Source organism: Letharia columbiana, assembly GCF_014066305.1.
Source record: "Letharia columbiana isolate WasteWater2 chromosome Unknown Sc0000019_s0, whole genome shotgun sequence".
In the NCBI taxonomy this organism is placed as follows: domain Eukaryota; kingdom Fungi; phylum Ascomycota; class Lecanoromycetes; order Lecanorales; family Parmeliaceae; genus Letharia; species Letharia columbiana.
In genome coordinates this window covers 246,383-264,130 of record NW_023501060.1, presented here as the reverse complement: position 1 = coordinate 264,130, position 17,748 = coordinate 246,383, and the positions used below count along the sequence as shown (strand labels likewise).

At 51.1% G+C, this 17,748-nt stretch overlaps 9 protein-coding genes across 9 annotated transcripts; 4 read left to right on the top strand and 5 right to left on the bottom strand.

The window, feature by feature from the left end:
- Positions 1–156: 156 nt before the first annotated feature.
- HO173_006468 (uncharacterized protein) lies at positions 157–2,829 on the top strand (the record flags this gene model as incomplete). Its single annotated transcript, XM_037308379.1, has 3 exons — positions 157–322; positions 371–527; positions 954–2,829. 3 exons carry the CDS (start codon positions 157–159, stop codon positions 2,827–2,829), a joined length of 2,199 nt encoding a protein of 732 aa, XP_037164645.1.
- A 486-nt stretch (positions 2,830–3,315) lies between these two features.
- HO173_006467 (uncharacterized protein) lies at positions 3,316–4,494 on the bottom strand (the record flags this gene model as incomplete). Its single annotated transcript, XM_037308378.1, has 5 exons — positions 3,316–3,386; positions 3,442–3,579; positions 3,637–3,834; positions 3,903–4,052; positions 4,113–4,494. The coding sequence occupies 5 exons, from the start codon at positions 4,492–4,494 to the stop codon at positions 3,316–3,318; spliced, it is 939 nt and encodes a 312-aa protein (XP_037164644.1).
- Positions 4,495–5,475: 981 nt separating this feature from the next.
- On the bottom strand, positions 5,476–6,009 carry HO173_006466 (uncharacterized protein; the record flags this gene model as incomplete). The annotated part of the gene is made up of 1 exon (XM_037308377.1): positions 5,476–6,009. The coding sequence occupies one exon, from the start codon at positions 6,007–6,009 to the stop codon at positions 5,476–5,478; it is 534 nt and encodes a 177-aa protein (XP_037164643.1).
- Positions 6,010–7,784: 1,775 nt separating this feature from the next.
- Positions 7,785–8,850, top strand: HO173_006465 (uncharacterized protein; the record flags this gene model as incomplete). Its single annotated transcript, XM_037308376.1, has 2 exons — positions 7,785–8,327; positions 8,419–8,850. 2 exons carry the CDS (start codon positions 7,785–7,787, stop codon positions 8,848–8,850), a joined length of 975 nt encoding a protein of 324 aa, XP_037164642.1.
- A 743-nt stretch (positions 8,851–9,593) lies between these two features.
- HO173_006464 (uncharacterized protein) lies at positions 9,594–10,372 on the top strand (the record flags this gene model as incomplete). Its single annotated transcript, XM_037308375.1, has 2 exons — positions 9,594–9,647; positions 9,704–10,372. The coding sequence occupies 2 exons, from the start codon at positions 9,594–9,596 to the stop codon at positions 10,370–10,372; spliced, it is 723 nt and encodes a 240-aa protein (XP_037164641.1).
- A 336-nt stretch (positions 10,373–10,708) lies between these two features.
- On the bottom strand, positions 10,709–11,077 carry HO173_006463 (uncharacterized protein; the record flags this gene model as incomplete). The annotated part of the gene is made up of 1 exon (XM_037308374.1): positions 10,709–11,077. The coding sequence occupies one exon, from the start codon at positions 11,075–11,077 to the stop codon at positions 10,709–10,711; it is 369 nt and encodes a 122-aa protein (XP_037164640.1).
- Positions 11,078–11,832: 755 nt separating this feature from the next.
- HO173_006462 (uncharacterized protein) lies at positions 11,833–12,372 on the bottom strand (the record flags this gene model as incomplete). The annotated part of the gene is made up of 2 exons (XM_037308373.1): positions 11,833–12,049; positions 12,083–12,372. 2 exons carry the CDS (start codon positions 12,370–12,372, stop codon positions 11,833–11,835), a joined length of 507 nt encoding a protein of 168 aa, XP_037164639.1.
- Positions 12,373–13,107: 735 nt separating this feature from the next.
- On the bottom strand, positions 13,108–15,757 carry HO173_006461 (uncharacterized protein; the record flags this gene model as incomplete). The annotated part of the gene is made up of 3 exons (XM_037308372.1): positions 13,108–13,801; positions 13,859–14,928; positions 14,984–15,757. 3 exons carry the CDS (start codon positions 15,755–15,757, stop codon positions 13,108–13,110), a joined length of 2,538 nt encoding a protein of 845 aa, XP_037164638.1.
- Positions 15,758–16,317: 560 nt separating this feature from the next.
- Positions 16,318–17,580, top strand: HO173_006460 (uncharacterized protein; the record flags this gene model as incomplete). Its single annotated transcript, XM_037308371.1, has 2 exons — positions 16,318–16,850; positions 16,932–17,580. 2 exons carry the CDS (start codon positions 16,318–16,320, stop codon positions 17,578–17,580), a joined length of 1,182 nt encoding a protein of 393 aa, XP_037164637.1.
- Between the last annotated feature and the right edge of the window lie 168 nt (positions 17,581–17,748).

Below are 17,748 nucleotides of genomic sequence, written 5' to 3'. Positions count from 1 at the left end.
GGGCTGTGCATGCAGGGTTGCATCTCTCATCCACAAGGCTGCTTGAAATTCGGCAGCCCGTCCTTGCAATATCATATTTCGTACTCTTGCACACTTTTTAGTTGCGGTCATAAGTGATTTCTGGAAACTTTACGCCTGAAGATGAGCACCCGAAAGATGAAGAACCTTTTTCCCTTCCTGCTTGTCTCGACTATCACAAACGCAATATTGCATAATAATCACACCAACAACCCGACTAAAGCATTTGAGATCGCAGATTTTGCTGAGGATGATGGCTACTCCATTAGTCGTCGTCAAGACCTATTTATCGATTGCTCAAGCTGTTGGTATCACCTATCGCAGACGGTAAGCATACCCTAATGACCTACAGACTCCTCATGGCTTATAGCCTCACCAACTACCATAGTGGCAAGTACTACAGAAGGGCTTGCTTCTCTAGCCTCTGTTAACCCAGCGGCCTCTTCTTCAACCATACCATTTGAACAATATTGGTGTGAAAACTACGATGAAACGACAGAGGTTGGCGAGTCCATCGGACCTTGGCTCTATGGTATTAATGCTAGCGAAAAACAACATTGTCTATCGCTCGAGAGGTCGAATTACAGTAGCTGGGCGGCCGCCGACCCCACTTCCACCACTGCTGTTGGGTGGAACGGAACAACCCTCACAGAGCCCCCAGTATGGACGCCCACGCTAACGCAACCATGCTGTGGCACTCTTTGCAATATTGTCGCTTCGGCCGTTCAATTATACTTTTGGCCTACTCCAGCGCCATATCCCAACATCACTACTGTAGTTGGACCGGACGGTTTCATTTAGTGAGCAGGGTCAAAACTGACGTGAGTATCCCAAGCTGACGGATCAAATCCCAGTACTTCTCCCTCGGTCTATCTAGTCTATAAAAGTCTTCATGCGACCGGCCAATGCGGTATACTAGGGTCTTCCTATTCCAGCATCACCTTGTCCTACCATCAAACCGACCTCTCGACCAATTTGGACTTTCCCCAATCGGCCAATCCCACCGCCGTTAACTACGCAGATCTTTTCACCAATTGCACGAATCCTGCGACTATTCAAGGCCATAATCAAAGCTCCGTGGCGGAAACTTCTTACGATGCCACTCATTGCTCCCCTTTACTTCAACTACCTACCGGACTACAATCAGTAAATCCAGCCTGGTCAACTTGCGTGGATACTATGGAGGCAGATGACACAGGCTACGTAATCGACCCTCCACGGGCATTAATACCAGCCGCTGTTTTGGGCCCTGCTCAGACTAAAGAAGCAAGCCCTACGTCGGCCGCTGCCCCCGTTTCTCTGGCTTCGCACACACTGCCGCTGAAGACAGCTCCTCCAAGCGGATCTAACGCAATTAGCGGACCAAAAAATGATCCACCAACAGGAACCAATGCAGCAGGAAACGGTTCCCCAGAAGGAAAAGATCCGTTAGTTGGCGATGTTCCAGGGAACGACCCGCAGGCAGGGCAAAATCTACCATACCCGAATAGTGGAAATGTAGATCCTTCCAAAGACTCTGCGCTCGCTAATCAACAACCTGGCCAATTTCCGGCTGGGGGGAAATTCATCAACAATGATCCAGCTGAAGCAGGAGCGCCTTTCACCATTACGGTGGGCGGACACGTAGTTCAGGCCGCGTCCTCCGCCAACGGTATTCTCGTAGATGAGCAATCCATTGCTCGTGGGGGAAGTTCAATAACCGTCTCCGGTACCTCCATTGCTCTACATTCCAATGGAGACTTGATGCTTGGCACTTTGATAGCTCAAACTATTCTCCCAAGCCTAGCGCCCTTCATCACTGCAGTCGGCGGACATTTAATTCAAGCGGCCCCTTTTCCCGGCGGCATTCTCGTTGATGGACATTCTGTTACCCGTGGGGGAGATCCGATAACAGTCTCTGGCACCCCTATCGCTTTACATTCGAACGGGAACCTTGTGCTCGGCACTTCAACAGTCCCAGGTTTTCTCTCAAGCCTAGTACCTACATCCGCTACAGTCTTCACAGTAGGCAGCCAAACCCTAACTTTATCCTCAAACAGCCTCATAGCTGCCGGTACAACGCTGAGACCTAATGATCCCGACATTTCTATTGACGGCACGATCGTTTCTCTTGGCGATTCTGAGCTGCAAATAGGAACGAACACTATTCCACTAAGCCATGATACCTCGATACTACCGATAACAGTAATTACGGCAGCGGGTCAACCATTTACTATCCTCCCAAACCACGTAGCTATCGCCGGAACAACATTTACCGCGAACGCACCCGCTATTACTTTGGCAGGGACGCCTATATCCTTCGGGGCCGATCATCTAGTAGTGGGCACATCGACGATTCCCCTGCCATCCTTACCGCCAACCTCGATAATCACCATCGCAGGTCAAACGTACGCCATATCTCAAGCTGCTAACGGAGTTTCCATCGCAGGCACAACAATCCAACTCGGGCAACCCGCAATAAGAATCTCGGGAACACCGGTCGCTCTAGACAGCTCGGCATTGGTGATTGGTGGCACGTCAACGATACCGTATCAAAGCATCGTGGGCGTATCCCCACTGTCATACGGTATCGGCGGTTTCATCTCTGCTGGGTTGAATGGTGGCCTTGTGCCATTACCTACTACAGCAGGATCGACAGCCTCTAATCAGACACAGAAGAATACTACGGGACCGGCTGGCGGCTCGGTTGTTTTTCTGGGACGCGGAGACAGGGTCCAAGTCCCTTTATATTGTCCAGCAGCAATGACAGCAATTATGCTACTCATGTGGTTCATAGTGCCGGGGCCTTTTTTCTCGAGACAATCGTGGTAGGTAAGACAGTTCCAAGTCATAATTCTACATGGTCGAAAATGTCATTATGAACTTTGCTCTTGACGAGTTCTCCATGTCAGGCTTGAGACTTTCAGAGAGCCTACCTGCCGGCCAAATTTCCGAGATTGTAGAGACTGGCGTGCGATGAGGAGCCGGAGCATTGCTGATGATGCGGTAGAAGTAGCAGAGAATCCTGAAGTTGAAGGCGTCACCTTTGGCAAATTAGCAGATGAGCAGCTGGATTTAGGAAGGTAGGATGAAGAACGGAAAGGCTGCTCTTAAGGAGATTAGTATCCATGATGCTTTAGTTGCGAAGTAAGAAGTGTATCATAAGATAACAGGAGCTGCGTTTGCCGTCATTGTGTTGGCAGCATCTGGTCTAAATCCTAGCCAGCATCGATCCATATCTTTGATATCGGATGAGATACGCCCAATAATTACTGCTCTTGAACCAAAAGAGCGCCAACTTACTACCCTTGTGATAACTCACGCCGTATTTTCCGGCATAGGCAGCGAGTTACCTCCAGAAACCCAGACCGCAAGTTCCGTCTCGCCAACTACCACCGAGTCTTAACATAATACAAGATTCGTGAAGATGGGAGAACTCAATACCTGTTTTGGCAAAGACGCCATCTTTGCCACGCCTGGCGCAGACAGCGACAACGATCGCAGCAGCACCCCAAAGGTCATACCAATCAGCCCGGATTGGTGGTCCTTCGATCACAACATCGATTGCACATTCATCACGGGCTACATTTGGAATGAGCCGAGAGAGCAGAAAAAGGTAGATCGTAGGCATTTACTCACGGTCTGTGTATCTCAGCGGAAGACCGACGTCGATACCTTGCGTACCCCTTTCACCGAACAGCTCCGTTGAATTGGATACAGGCATTGTGTTCAACGGTAACTGACACGCAGAGCCTATTGGAGATAAACCCATGGGTACGAAACACTTGAACTGTGTAGTAGACTGTTTTACGAAGACGGAGAGACGCCCATTTTCTCCTGAAGGCTCATTGTTACTTCACACTAATTCAATCCGCAACTTTTAGAAAGGGCAAATCGATACTAACCCAAGTACTTCGCAAACCCGCCTTCGTGCTCCTCGTCCCGCACACACTTATCAAGGAGATAACGGATGCTCATCTTCAAATGGGACGGTTCCAGTCTGTCGATTGCACCTTGCTTCGCTGCAAACACCTCGATAATGCAAGCCCCATCGACTATTCCTGGAATCAGCTCGTAGATGCCTCACCGATCTCCGAGAATCCGCTCTTGCTTACTGCTGGCGTATCTGGCAGGCAGTGGAAAATCAACACTACCGCCGAAAACGGTGCGATCTCCATAAGTGCTCAAGTCCCAGCCATTCGGCATCTGATGTAAGGCCTCTCGGCAGCTATTGAATTTGGGTTGACCGAACTTCTTTGCGTTGCATTGGTAGTATCCGTATGCTAACGATTCGGATGAGTGGTTGGATGCAGAGACCGAAGGCACATAGGCAGAAGTGGAGGAGAGGATGCTCTGGCTGGTTGGATTGGACGAGTTGAATGCTACCTCTGTGACGGAATGGTTTGCGGGGGTCACAATGGCTTGCAGAGGAATTAGAGCTAGCGATACGACAGTTGAAGCAGCAAACCCTGCGAGAATCAAGGGAATGTAAGACATGGTTAGTTTCCATGCCGCCACGGAGCAGGGAACGGAAAAAGGTACGCTCTAGAGGACCAGTGACGACAACAGGTTCTGTGTAGTGGCCGTTCTTTCGCATATAGGGTTAAATGGCGCTGTTGCAGTCGCTTAGATAGCTACTCAGTTGATTCTTGAAGCGCTTGTAATCATTTCCATCCCGTTTCATTGCCTTGGGAGTATCTTAGGCGCAGACCCTCGATAGCGTCGCACGTGTGAATTGCCGTGCGCTTAACAATCCGCACAAGTCATCCAGTCCACTCGACTGTGGATGTGAGGGCCACCTAAGCTGTAGAAGAAGTGGTAAGTCTTGAATGTCGGTTCATTCAAAGGTCAAAACCAGCCATGGTGGACTTATACATGTAGAAGGCAAGAGGGTTGCTAATTGTGGCTGATGTCGCTGCCGATATACTCAAGGTTCCCTTATATTCTCACTAGCGAGTAATAACTCGCGAGCAGAATGATAAGTTCTATGCATGTCACTGCTCAAAAATGGATTTTGCTCACATCGACGCCCTGACACAGTCCATTGAACGCTTTCAATCCTCTTTTGTAAGGTGAGAGTAGCTGCATTGAAGCTGAGAAAAAAAGGACCATCAACCAGGATGAACCGTGCAAGGTAACAGTAGCTTTCGCGGTGGAGGCATCTTGTGCGCTTGTTGCAGGAAATTGATTTCGGGCTGCTTTCCGGCCAACTCTCTGCCAGGCTTTGTAGCTGTTGATTTTTGGAAACTCGCGATCTCAGGTCCAAAGGTGCCGCGAGCCAATCATTTCACATCAAAAAGCGTACGTATCTTACGGTCTCTAGTTTTCACCATGAGTCTCATGAAGTTCTCTATCTCAAGTCTGACATGAAATGACCCAACCTCGTGCAGTAAGACCCGGCGGCCGGCATGATGGGTCGTGGGAACGCCTTGTATACTTCAAAATCCAGAAGTAGCCAACACGGTAATCAAACGCTTTTCACTTCGCCACAGCCACTTTCTTGAGTGCAAGATTGAAATATGCAGTGTGGATATCCTCCATGACAAGACATCCATAGACTCCGCCCTTTCCATACTGGTTTGTCATCTCCCAGAGTACATCGAGAATCTTGCCAACGTCTGATCCGCGAAAAAGATCTTCTGTTGCATGGAAATCAAACGTCACGGGGCCACTGTCCTCGTGGAAGTTTTCAATGAGAGCCAGGCGACTCTGGGAGCGAGCTTTCGCGCCGATGATGCTGATTCCTTCGAGAACACCCATTTCGGAAGTAGGGTCTGCAGGGGAAGCGGGTGTGCAACTGATGATTTCGATGCCGGTGTCCCAGCCGAGGTGCCTATTAAAGGGAGTATCGGGCCATGTGCCCAGGCCGGCGTTCGTCGCGTTGGCCGGTGATGACGGTATCGTCTCGTTCTGTAAGTGTAATGGGAGTCGCACGGCTGAGGCTTCTAGAGGTATAGAAAGGGTGAAACAAGTAGCTATCAATGCAAATAGTGGGAGAGTTTGTAAAATCATTCTTGGCGCCCGATGATGACCGTGGATTGAGACCACCGCAGCGCAGGACGCAGTGAAGGGTATATGTACTTTGGCGCATACGCGGATCTGCTGCAACCGGCATCCGCTTTAGTGGTCATGTCGGCAGAACGAGCAGGGGCAAGGCCAATGGCGACTGCGACTTCACCCACGCAGGCCGTGATGATGCCGTAGTATGCTCTAAGAGAGCGTATGACCGAGATTTCCACCGCAGAGTACACTTGTCGTCGAGCTCTCCATACGGATAGTCGCTGGGTAGGATGTGTCTTTTCCTAGTCATATCCTGCGGCGGACTCGTTGTTTGAATTCTTTTTTGTTCTGCTCTTCAACTTCTTGGTTGACGGCTGACCATCGGCCTCTTCTTCGATAACCTTCAAGTGAAGTAGACGATGTGTTTCCGGCCGTAGGTCGGATGAGAGGAAGAGCGAATTCGGCGCCGGCGATGGTATCTGGGAATAACTTTGCTCTGAGATATCGCAACACAGGCCAGTCCCTCAACCCCGTCGTATGTCACTTCTAACATCTCTGACCTCTATGCATCATAATAAAGTTAAGTTGGGCAGACAGAACCATCTGCGCGTATTCCGACGTCTTCTCCTTCGACTTCGGCATCCGTCTTCTCGCTATCACAGATACCCCCAAGCTCATCTAAAGTCTGCTCATAAAGTTGTATATAAGACCTGCATCTACTTTTAGGAACCCTCCATAAATCTCTCCCTCTTTACAATTCCCTGTGAACAGTTTAGACTCAGATCGATAAAGGCGCCCCTCCTCTCCTGTACACAGATTACTAATCCACTGTCTTCAAGTTCTCGTCCTTCACAATCCCGCTTCGATTTCCGGTTCCTTGCACATTTGATAAGAAGGTAAAGAGTTTCAGCTTCCAAAGCGACGGTATAATTCACCATCTCCGCTTTCGTTCGTTGGAAAGCAAGCTGAAAGAAGCCTTTAATTGCTGCCTGTACGACATAGGGCGCAGCGTAAGCAGCCTGAATTGGCAAGATGGCTGCATTCGCTAAGCCTGTGGCGTTAGCTCGCTTTGGCCCACCCTCCATTCTTCATTACGAAACGACTCCAAGATCACAACATCCGTCAGTAATCCACCGCGTTACTTTGACCGAGAAACCTATCCCGTGACTGTACTCCACTTCTTTGAGAAAGCAGGAGGCGAACGTGCATATCGCAGCTCTGCCTATAGTAGGTTAGGGGACAGGACCTTTCCAGGTACATTGTTGAAATAAAGAAAGAGGCTCAAGCATTTGCCAGGCCACGACCCTCCGCTCTCGAGGTTTCGAGGATTAAGCGACTAGGCCGAAGTGAAGTGCCTCGTCAGATTTCCACAAAGGAGATGATAACTTCATGAAAGCGCGATAGCACGATACTTGCTACTGCTTGTCTTTTTCTTACTAAAATCTCACCAGCTCTAGCTGTATATTGATATTGGTGACATGCGTCTGGACGCTGAGGTGGCGTCCCCAGGCTTGGCTTGATGTGGTGATGGTGTCGTTCAGCCTTGTGCCGAGGAGGGTCAGTGTGGGTTATAGCCTCATTATAAAGGTATGCATTATCCTGAGGACTTCAAAGTTCTTCTCGTGTCACACAGACTTTTTTCTCTCGGCGGGAGTGACTCAAGTATAAGTTCAGCACTATCTTCTCTTGCAGTTTTCGCATATTTGAAGGTTTTTTGTCTTCACCATGTCGAATGTATGCTTTGCCTTTGGGCCCGAGAATAGCTATCTGTGTAATTGTCCGACAAAATGGACTCGGTTCGTCAAAGCTTATTTCTCTTTGTATGCCAAGAATGCGAAGGACTGACAAGGACTACCATAGTCACAATTTACCTGCGGCCGTCGAGAATCTCTTCACGAAACAGCCTCCCTATCAAGAACATCTATGAATTGGTCATCGGTCCGTCTGGTTCTTACTATATCGGCTACCTTGACAACGATAACAAGACATACTGCATGAACCACGGACTCCCTTTCCACTTGACAAAATGGCTCTCAACCAACGCTAAAGGCTTCGTGGAACACGACATCCGTACGACAATGGTTACGCTGGGACCAAAGGGAAGCTATGTCGTCAAAGACAAAAACAAGATGCAGTGGTGCGGAGTTCTGGATGCCCTTGCGGCCCGCTTGAACAGCTTCGGAACGCATCGCACCCGACTGGTCACTCTGGGGATAGACGATTCGTTCGTCATCATCAATACTGATGGGTCCGGCTTGCGGAGTTTGAGGGGCAGGTTCCCAGGTCTTGAGAAATTGCTTGCGGGCATGCCCAGTCTTGGGAACGTTCATGTAGGTGACATATTCTTGGTCGATCTTCTACGGACCGAGGCGGATGCCTCACATCGGACATTTCGATCATTTTACTGACGAAGAGGAACAGTACCTCTCCTTATCCACATACAACTCGATCTCCGCGAGCGGCGATGTCGACGATCCCTTGTACATGCTCGTCATGAAGAGTGGCGCGGCTGAAGGCTTGTGCCCGGACGGACACGGAGAGAGGTTCGGAGTCGTGACTTCAAATATGCCCAACATGCAATCCGCCGTGATGCAATCACTGGTGCGCTCGCCAGCGCGAGGGTCTTCTGCCTCCGGTACGAGTCTGCCAAAAGTGCTCTCTGGCATGGCCAAAGTTGCGAATGTTGCTAATCAGGTTCTCGGCGGCGGCGGCGGCGGCGGCGGAGGAGTGGGAGACGGATACTACAATGGTAATAGCGGTGGTGGAGGATTCGACACATCGGGATTCCCGGCGGGGTTGCAGCAGCAGACTTGGTCAACTACGTCCGATGCAGCTGGCGATCCCATCCAGTGATTGGGAAACGATACTTAACGTTTTTTCTTGTCTTGGTATTTGGAAGTTTCGGACGGTCAAAGCGTCTTTAATTAATGAATGGGGAGTTATGTCGACGAAGCGTTTAGCTAAAGTGACCTGCGTGATTCCTTGAGATACGCTCCATTGAGCCTGGCATTTGAACGTCATCCCCGCATTGACGGATACGAAGCTTGCTCTTACATAGAGTAGCCTGAAAATGGTAAGTTGCGCTTTTGAAAGCGAGCCTGCAGTGCTCGCGCAGTAGCTCGTGGGTTAGAAAGTCGACTTTTTTAGAGACTGTAGAAAAGATGTAAATATCATCCAATTCAACGAAATCCCATATCATGAGGAGAGCTCGTCGGAGAGATCGGAGAACCCCACCATGATTGATGTGACTTTAGAGCACTAGTATCTATAAGACGTCCGACAGACAGAGACCTGATTTGACAGAACGGACTTCTGGGTATCATGAAGTTTGGTGGTACTCGTACGAGTGGAACATTATGCCATTACCACCTCTGAAGCAGCCGCTAGAAATGGAGCCCTAAGAGCCTTAGGGCTTTGGCCTTGGCGCTCGATGATGTTTTGATGGGGACGAAGCGGCTCCACCAATTAAAACTTGACCCTTCGACTCTCGTAGATACCCTACAACCTAGATACTGATTTTCTCACTACCACGGGGCCCTCAGACTCGAAAGACTGGGCGTCACGGCTCGAGGAGTCTGCCGCCGACAAGATCCAGTATGCCCAAGAAGCAGGCGGGAGAGAATAGCAAAAAGGCTGCCGGCAATGCAAAGGTCCGATGCTGCGTTGCTTTGTCCATTGAGGGCCTGGTAGCTGATCGCCCCTTCAGAAAGCCGAAGTAACAAACCAAAAAGCCACAGCTGAGGGTGCGAAGAAAGCAGCCTCTGAAGATCAGGAATGGGGCAAAGGCGCAAAATCCAACGCTAAGAAGTACACACCTCTCCCTCCGCCCTCGATTCAATCTAACCATACTTACAGAGAGGAAGCCGAAGCAAAGAAGCAAGAGGCAGCGCGTAAAAAAGCGGAGAAAGATGCCCTCCTCGCCGCTGAAGAGAAAGACGCCCGCCCCACACCCAAAAACACCAAAACCGCAGTCAAAAAGACTAAAGGCCTCGACCTCTCCTCACTCGACGACGACGAACCCTCATCCTCTATCTCAAAAGGCAACCCGGCCCTCAACGCCACCGGTATCGACAACGCCCTCGACGCCCTCTCCCTCGCCTCCGCCAACCCTTCGGAAAAGATCGACAGACATCCGGAGAGAAGATTCAAGGCTGCGTATGCGGCGTACGAGGCCCGACGCATGCCCGAGTTGGAGGAAGAGCATAAGGGGCTAAGGAAGAAGCAGAGGGAGGATATGATTCGAAAGGAGTTTGAGCGGAGTCCGGAGAATCCGTTCAACCAGGCGAACGCGAGGTTTGACACTACGAAGGAGGAGCTGAGGGAGATGAAAGACCAGGAGAGGGATAAGGTAGAGGCGAGGTTGGCGGCACGGTGAGCTGCCTAGGGGGAAGATGGATGATCATGGATGATGACCGTTGATGAGCAACGATACAAAGGGCTATAGACCTGTGGTTCTGCCGTCAGGAGGCATGCCAGAAATGTATTATTGACCACGTGCATAGTTATTGAGCCTATTGATCGACGGCAAAAGTGCATTACTTGGACCCATGATGCTCCCATGTACTTTGGTACGGACTGTTGAAATGGCAGACCTTGTCGCCACCGGAAAGTCCCTTCCTTAGCCTCTAACAGCATTTGAGCTCTCCTCTCAGCAAGCAATGAGGCACAAATTCATACCTTGCTGCAACTATGGGGCACCGGATCAAGCGCCTCATTCGACTTCCTCTTGTTTGATGCTTGCACCGTCTTCCTTCTTCTCGTTTCTGCGTTTCTCTTCCGCCTCTTTCTTTTCCTTCCTCTCTTGATCTCGCCTCTCGGCTTCCTTCTCCGCCTTTCTGCGTCTCCATTTCGCATCTCTCTTCTGCTCCCTCTCTCGCTCTTGCCTCTCGGCTTCCATCTCCTCCTTCCTGCGTTTCTCTTCCGCCTCTTTCTGTTTCTCCCACTCTCGATCTCGTTCCTCGACAGCCAAATGGTTGGTCATCCAGTTGACGTCGATCAGCCACTGAGGGGGCTTTTTAACGCCGGGGGGAGCATTGTGTCCGGAGGGGTCCCCGGTGTTTTCGGATGGATTCCCAGACATTGTGATTTGAATGTGAGATGTAGGCCTGAGATAGTAATGCTGAGGATGTCTGGAGACGAAGGGTTGGAGAGGTCCCTGCTGTTATTATACGTGAGTTGGGTTGTTTGCCAATACTCTATTCGCTGACTGAGGTTTGCCTTTTCGTCTTTTCGGAAGCAAAATTAACGTTTGAAAACCCGAGATCGCGATGTCGAGTTCCGCTGATCGGGTCCTGTTGTGTGGTTTCAGACACATTTCTTTAGACCGAGGACCCATATCAAACAATCAAAAATGGCAAAATGATTGTTTGCTTGTTTGCTCTTTGACACACCCCGCAACTCGCATCCCGGCAGCACTAACTATTCGAGAAGACCGAAAAGCCTACTTGACCCTTGTGAGGGTTCGTGCATGCGCCAAGTCCTATCAAATCACCTATGCCAACCCGAGTGTAGCAACATCGTCGAGGGCTCCGTATCAGAGATGCCATTTGAACAGGAAGCCCCGATATGCTGACATCCGTTCGGTTGCCCGACGGCGAAGATGGCCACTTTGGTACGTGACTGGTCTTGGCATTCTGGGCTTCATACCGAGAGCTTTCAACCTCATTCCTAGCTCCAGTGGCGATATCTATGCTGTTTTCAAGCAAATTGAGTGAGCCCTTGATTAAGCACTACTCCCCTTCGATCATCTATCTCAGCAAGCTATTCCACAATCCCCCTTTGCCTTCCCTTCCCTTCCCTCCCTTCGAATACACCCCCATCCGTCCATGACACCAATCAATCACCCCTCACCACATCCATCCCCTCCCCCGTCTTCTTCCCCCCAGCAATCCTCAACCCCTTCTCCACTTTCGCAATATTCCACGCCACGCCCTCACTCTCCTCGACCAACGCGTCGATCCTCCTCTCCCTCTCCACTTCCTCCTCCTCCTCCGCCTCCCTCGCGTGCCGAATATCCGCCCACTCGCTCGCCAGCCTATCTCTATCCTCCTGACTAACCTACACACACATAACCACATCAGCACACCAAAAATTGTCATCATCATCATCATCATCATCATCATCTTCTTCTTCTTCTTCTTCTTCTTCCTCTGTAAGGTAAAATGGATAAATGGATCGATCGAATCTTCTCACCTCGGAACACAACGAAAGGTAGTAATTATGCGCCTGCTCTCTCTGCACGGGATCATAAAGGTCGCGTTTGATCCATTCGAGCCCGACGTGCTGGTAGGTGATGCGACCTGTAAGGGGGTCCTTGACGGGGCGGTAGGCTTTGAGGAGGAAGTAGGCGGCGTGGGGGAAGAGGAGGACGGGCATCTTTGCTGAGAGGGAGAAAGGGTTAGAGGGTGGGATGGAAGGGGGAGGAAGGGGGAGGGTACCTTGCGGGAGTTTGGTGAATGGTGTTGTGTGTTTTGAAGCGTAGGGTGGCGCTGAGATGAGAAGAGTAATGATGAGATGCGGAAAGCTGATGCCAGGTGCGACACAGATGCTCTGGTATCGATGGCAGCAGGTGATGATGAAGAGGAAGGGATCATTCTGTCAGAGGGAAATAGATTGCTGGTGTTGTATCTGTCTAGCCTGGTCAGATTATCGTCGGGGCGAATAGTGCGGTTGGATGTAAACGAAAAAGGTAAACAAAGGGGGATGGTCGCCGGACAGGCTGCAACTGGATGATTCAGGGTGTTGCATTTAGCATGTGCATTAGACAGTAAAATGGTATATTGATGAGTCTCGCAGGGTGGTGCAAGAGGTGGTGGTTGCGAGTAGGAGAGGGAATTGGTGTGAAAAGGTGTGAGTCTGTTACACTTTCTCTGCATTTCTTTGTCACAACAGCACTGTCCTCAGACCGCAGGGTCTCAATGTGGGGCATTGAATGACCTGAGAAGCACGGTTATGGGTAGGAGGCTATCGTGGCCGGGTTTCATGTACATATTGTGTATGTCCGTTTTCCTATACAGCATGGCTCTCAGCAAGCTCAATGGAAGCCAAAAAACAGATGCTCGCTTGCAAGAACACCAGCCTATGCATTACCAATCCATCCTTGTCTCTGGATCAGCCAACCACAGCTTTCACGCTCAAATTTTCCAGAAAGCCACCCAGATCCTCCTTCTTGACCTCGACAACGCAATGCTCGAAGCTGTCAATCCTGACTCTGGCATTGGTCTCTTGGGCAACTTCCTCAAACGCATTACCAAATCGGTTCTTCCCATAACCATTCCCAGCATCGTCATCATCATCGTCATCGCTTTCATCCTCGTCGTCATCCTCTTCTTCGCTTTCTTGCTCGCCGTCGTTTTCTTCCCTCTCCTCTCTCTCCTGCCGTTTCCGCTCCTTCTCGGCGAGCTTAGCGGCTCGAGCCATTGCTTTCTCCTCCAACCTCGATTTTCGCTTAGCTCGAGCTGCGAAGTCGACTACGCCGCCACCTCCCCCTGTGCCGACGACCACGAATACGCCCCTGGCCTCGTTGAGACTAGCCAAGACGAGGGGAGTGCCCCAGCCATCTTTCCTTATCTTGCCGCGTTGATCTCGCTCCTGTTCGGCAATAGCTTCGCCAACCCAGAGGGCGAGTTTGGTTAGAGCTGCTGGATGGGTGAACATCTGGACATCGGGGCCCTCTTTGACGACAGCCATTCGGAAAGCGCGTAGATGGCGAATTTGGCGCTTTTCGATGAGGGAGGTGCCGGTGCGGAGGATAGCTTTATGGAGATGCTGGGCAGTGGGAAGTGCGTGTTTGAGTGCTTCGATGCTGTGTTACAAGTCAGAATTATGTAGAAGTGAAGGATATCTCAGAATCTTGACTTACTTTTCAAGAGCATCATACGCCTCCCAGAACCTCCGCACCCACTCTTCACCCTCTGCTTTGCCATCTTCATCCACCAGCTCTTTCTGCTCACCCCTTCCACGGTCCCAGTTCCTCGACGAATCGCCTGCTGCAACGCCAGACTTTCCCACCTCAAGGATCGCTCCAACTATTACGCCGACGTCTTGTGCACTTAAGCATGCTTTCCAGCCCCAGCTTCTTACGAAACCCCAGCCTTCTCTTCCACGACCAGTGCTAGCTCTTGGCGGTACTAAGCCATCTAGTCCATACAAGGGAGCATAGGTTAGTAACCTCTCCCGTAAGCCTCGCTTGAGGTCCATATCCATGTGCGTGTAGCTCTGTTTGCATTGACTCAGACTGACTCCCATTTTGGCCAGAAGCTTATGCAGTCTTTTTCTACCAACATCGCTCCATATGTGCAACCGAGAAGCTAAATAGGGAGAATGAAGCATGCTGTCATATAACGACCAATGTCTGATCATGAGGAAACGGGGTTCAGGAGATAGTCGGATTGAAGTATCGGTGGGTGAGCGAGCTGTGGTGGGTATGACGCCTGAACTCTCTCCGCGACCATTCTCTCGAGATGCTTCGCTAGGATCTGGCGGATTCAATCGGCGGACTTCGTCTCGTAGTACTTGCCGTATTCGTTCCCCTCGTTCGCCTCCCCAGCCCGCTGAGCCACCAGCATCTAGAGAGGTCGATATTCCAACCCCAGTCATGCTTCGCCCGTATAGTTCCAGCGAGCTGACCCCAACAATGGCATGCCATAGGAGATCGTTATCTTCGCGGCCAAGATCCTCAGCCAGGGAGTAGAGAATTGATGAGATGGGCTCTGAGTAGGTCGCACCACCCGAATAATACTTCTCGAGAGTGGCAGTGTACTTTCGACGATCACGGAGGAGCTTTCGACGCAGTGATCCTATCGTTGGTCCTTTCGGTGGTCCTGGCGACGAAGCTTGCAATGGAGGGAGAGGTGACGTTTCGGAGGAGCCTCGTACAGTTCTTGAGCTCTCTTGGCGGTGACGACCGGGTGATTTAGATATGGAGCCACTCTGTTTTTTGTGTTAGCATGTTTTTTAGAAATGTACGAAGGAAGATCACACATACAGAGTTACTTCTCGGCCTTTGACGAGGTCTTCTGTTCTCATCTTGACTCTCCTCGTCCTCCTCATCTCGGTCCGACCAAGACTTACGCTTCCTTGAGCGCTGCCCACCCTCGATTGAATCTACTACATCGCTCTCGTCGCCTGAGTCACCAGAGTCCTCGCCATAATCCTCTACGCCTTGCATCCTGGTGAGTTCGCAGTAAGCCTCTCGCTCAGCACCCAACTCTTCATCAATATCTCCATCATCATACACTATAATTCCGCCTCGGCCAGGCTTGTATGACGGTTGTATTCGTCCATTATCAACAACTGGATTTATTGCCGCAGCATCGCCGCTGATCTCTCGGAGAGCAACAGCGGTTGGATCTCCTTCAAAGACATTCCCCAGATTCCACGGCCGTCGCGCGTCAATGAGCCATACTTCGACGCCTCCGGACAAGTCTTCTCCTGGGTCACCCGAGTCCAGTCCGAGTTCACTTGACATATCGACGAGTCCCCCTACACCGAGACATACCACCACCCCTCCGCTCCCACCTTGTTGTATCTTCATGGGCTGCACCATGGTTCTCCCCGCTTGTGTAAGATCCCCATAGCCGGAGATGGGTTGGATCTTGTGCAGTATGTAGTCGCGTTTGAGGAGCGCTGTGAGTATTCGACAGGCGCAGAGAGCATCGGGCTCTAGTGCGACTAAGATTAGGACAGGGGGTGACAGAGGGTGATTGTTCCGTTGGAGATGTTGGTAGAGGTGGGAGATCAGATTGCGTGGGAGGTACATGACGCGCTCTTGTTTCGTACCTGATCTGGTTCTGAAGGCGCAACGAAGCTGAGAATTTACGACGAAGATCCACCAGCATCTCTTTCAATATTTCCACAACGGTCACAGAAAAATGCACAAGAAGCATGTACCGGTAGAAGGGGCACTCGGCATGGAGAAATGGTTTGCAGTAATCCAGGATCTAGCAGTCAAGCTCACTTGAGAGGTAGACGTGAAATAGAAGGCGCGCTGCTCTGTACAATCAGCCTCATGAAAATCAGAAAAACAGGCTGAGAATTAGAGATAGAGAATATCGATATTGACAAGATGCTGATCTCCAAGACCGACGCGCTCAGAATCTCAAGAAGTCGCGAATCATAGGGCTGAATGTCCGATACGCTAGCGGCAGCTCCTACGGCAGGTCGTATTTACGGAGTCACACTTGTCAATTACTGACAACTCCAGAGCTCATCTTTTTGTATTGGTGGACTACTACCCTCACCATTGTGTCCCGTCCTCACCCACCCTCTCCTCAAAACCCTCTCCCCTCCCTCTCTCCCTCCCTCCCTCCGCCCCCAAAAATGAAGCTCCCACCCCTCTCCCTCCTCCCCCTGACCCTCCTCCCCCTGCTCCTCCCCCCCTCCCTCGGCGCCCACACCTCCAACTGGGCCGTCCTGGTCTCCACCTCGCGCTTCTGGTTCAACTACCGGCACCTGGCCAACGTGCTCTCGCTCTACCGCACGGTCAAGCGGCTCGGGATCCCGGACTCGCAAATCCTCCTCATGCTCCCCGACGACATGGCCTGCAACCCGCGCAACGCCTTCCCGGGCACCGTCTACAACAACGCCGACCGCGCGCTCGACCTGTACGGCGACAACATCGAGGTGGACTACCGCGGGTACGAGGTCACGGTGGAGAACTTCATCCGGTTGCTGACGGATCGGTTGGGGGAGGATGTGCCGCGGGGGAAGCGGCTGGGGAGTGACGGGGGCAGTAATGTGCTGGTGTACATGACGGGACATGGGGGGAATGAGTTTTTGAAGTTTCAGGACAGTGAGGAGATTGGGAGTTGGGATTTGGCGGATGCGTTTGAGCAGATGTGGGAGAAGAAGCGGTATGTCTTTCCCTCCCTCATGCCGCCGCGGCTTTTCCGTGTTTTTTCTAGGAGCTAAGGCTGACTGAAATGGTGGTATAGCTATAACGAAATGCTTTTCATGATCGACACCTGCCAAGCCAACACTCTCTACAAGCACTTCTACTCCCCCAACATCATCGCCACCGGCTCCTCTGAAATTGACCAATCCTCCTACTCCCACCACGCAGACAACGACGTGGGTGTTGCTGTCATAGATCGCTGGACCTACTACAACCTCGACTTTCTAGAAACCCAAGTCACGTCTCCAACTTCAAAGCTCACGTTAGCGGATCTTTTTGGTAGCTACGATGAGAGCAAGATTCATAGCAATCCGGGATACCGATGGGATCTGTTTCCAGGAGGGGAGGAGAAGGGCAGGGAGAGATTGGTGATGGATTTCTTTGGAAATGTGCAGGGTGTTGAGGTTGAAGGAGTGGGCGGGAATGAGACGGAGTGGAGGGAAGATATGAGGAGATTAGAGGAGATCATCAACAGAGCACGCGCGAGAGGAAAAACGACAGAAGCTAAGAAGAGCGAGGCACCTGGTGAGGAGGTAATAGCGCATGGGAGGGATTTGGGCAAGGGAAAGGTTGAGGGCGCAGCCAAGATTGAAGGAGTTGAGGCGTGGAGCCAGCGGATTCTGGGAGCGGGAGCTCTTCTTGGGTGTGCGTTATTTTGGGGTGGGGCTTCTTGGCTGGAGTCGCGGTGACAAGAAGAGCGAATGTGATCTCTAATCTCATCGATATATGGATCTAGATTCATCATTTGCGCGGTACCTCTCGAAGACCGCGCGCTCCCATGTTGGAAATCTTTGGTGTCGTGAAAAGAGTAGGATTGGGTATCATGCGCCATTAGAGACGGCCTATATTGGAGATAC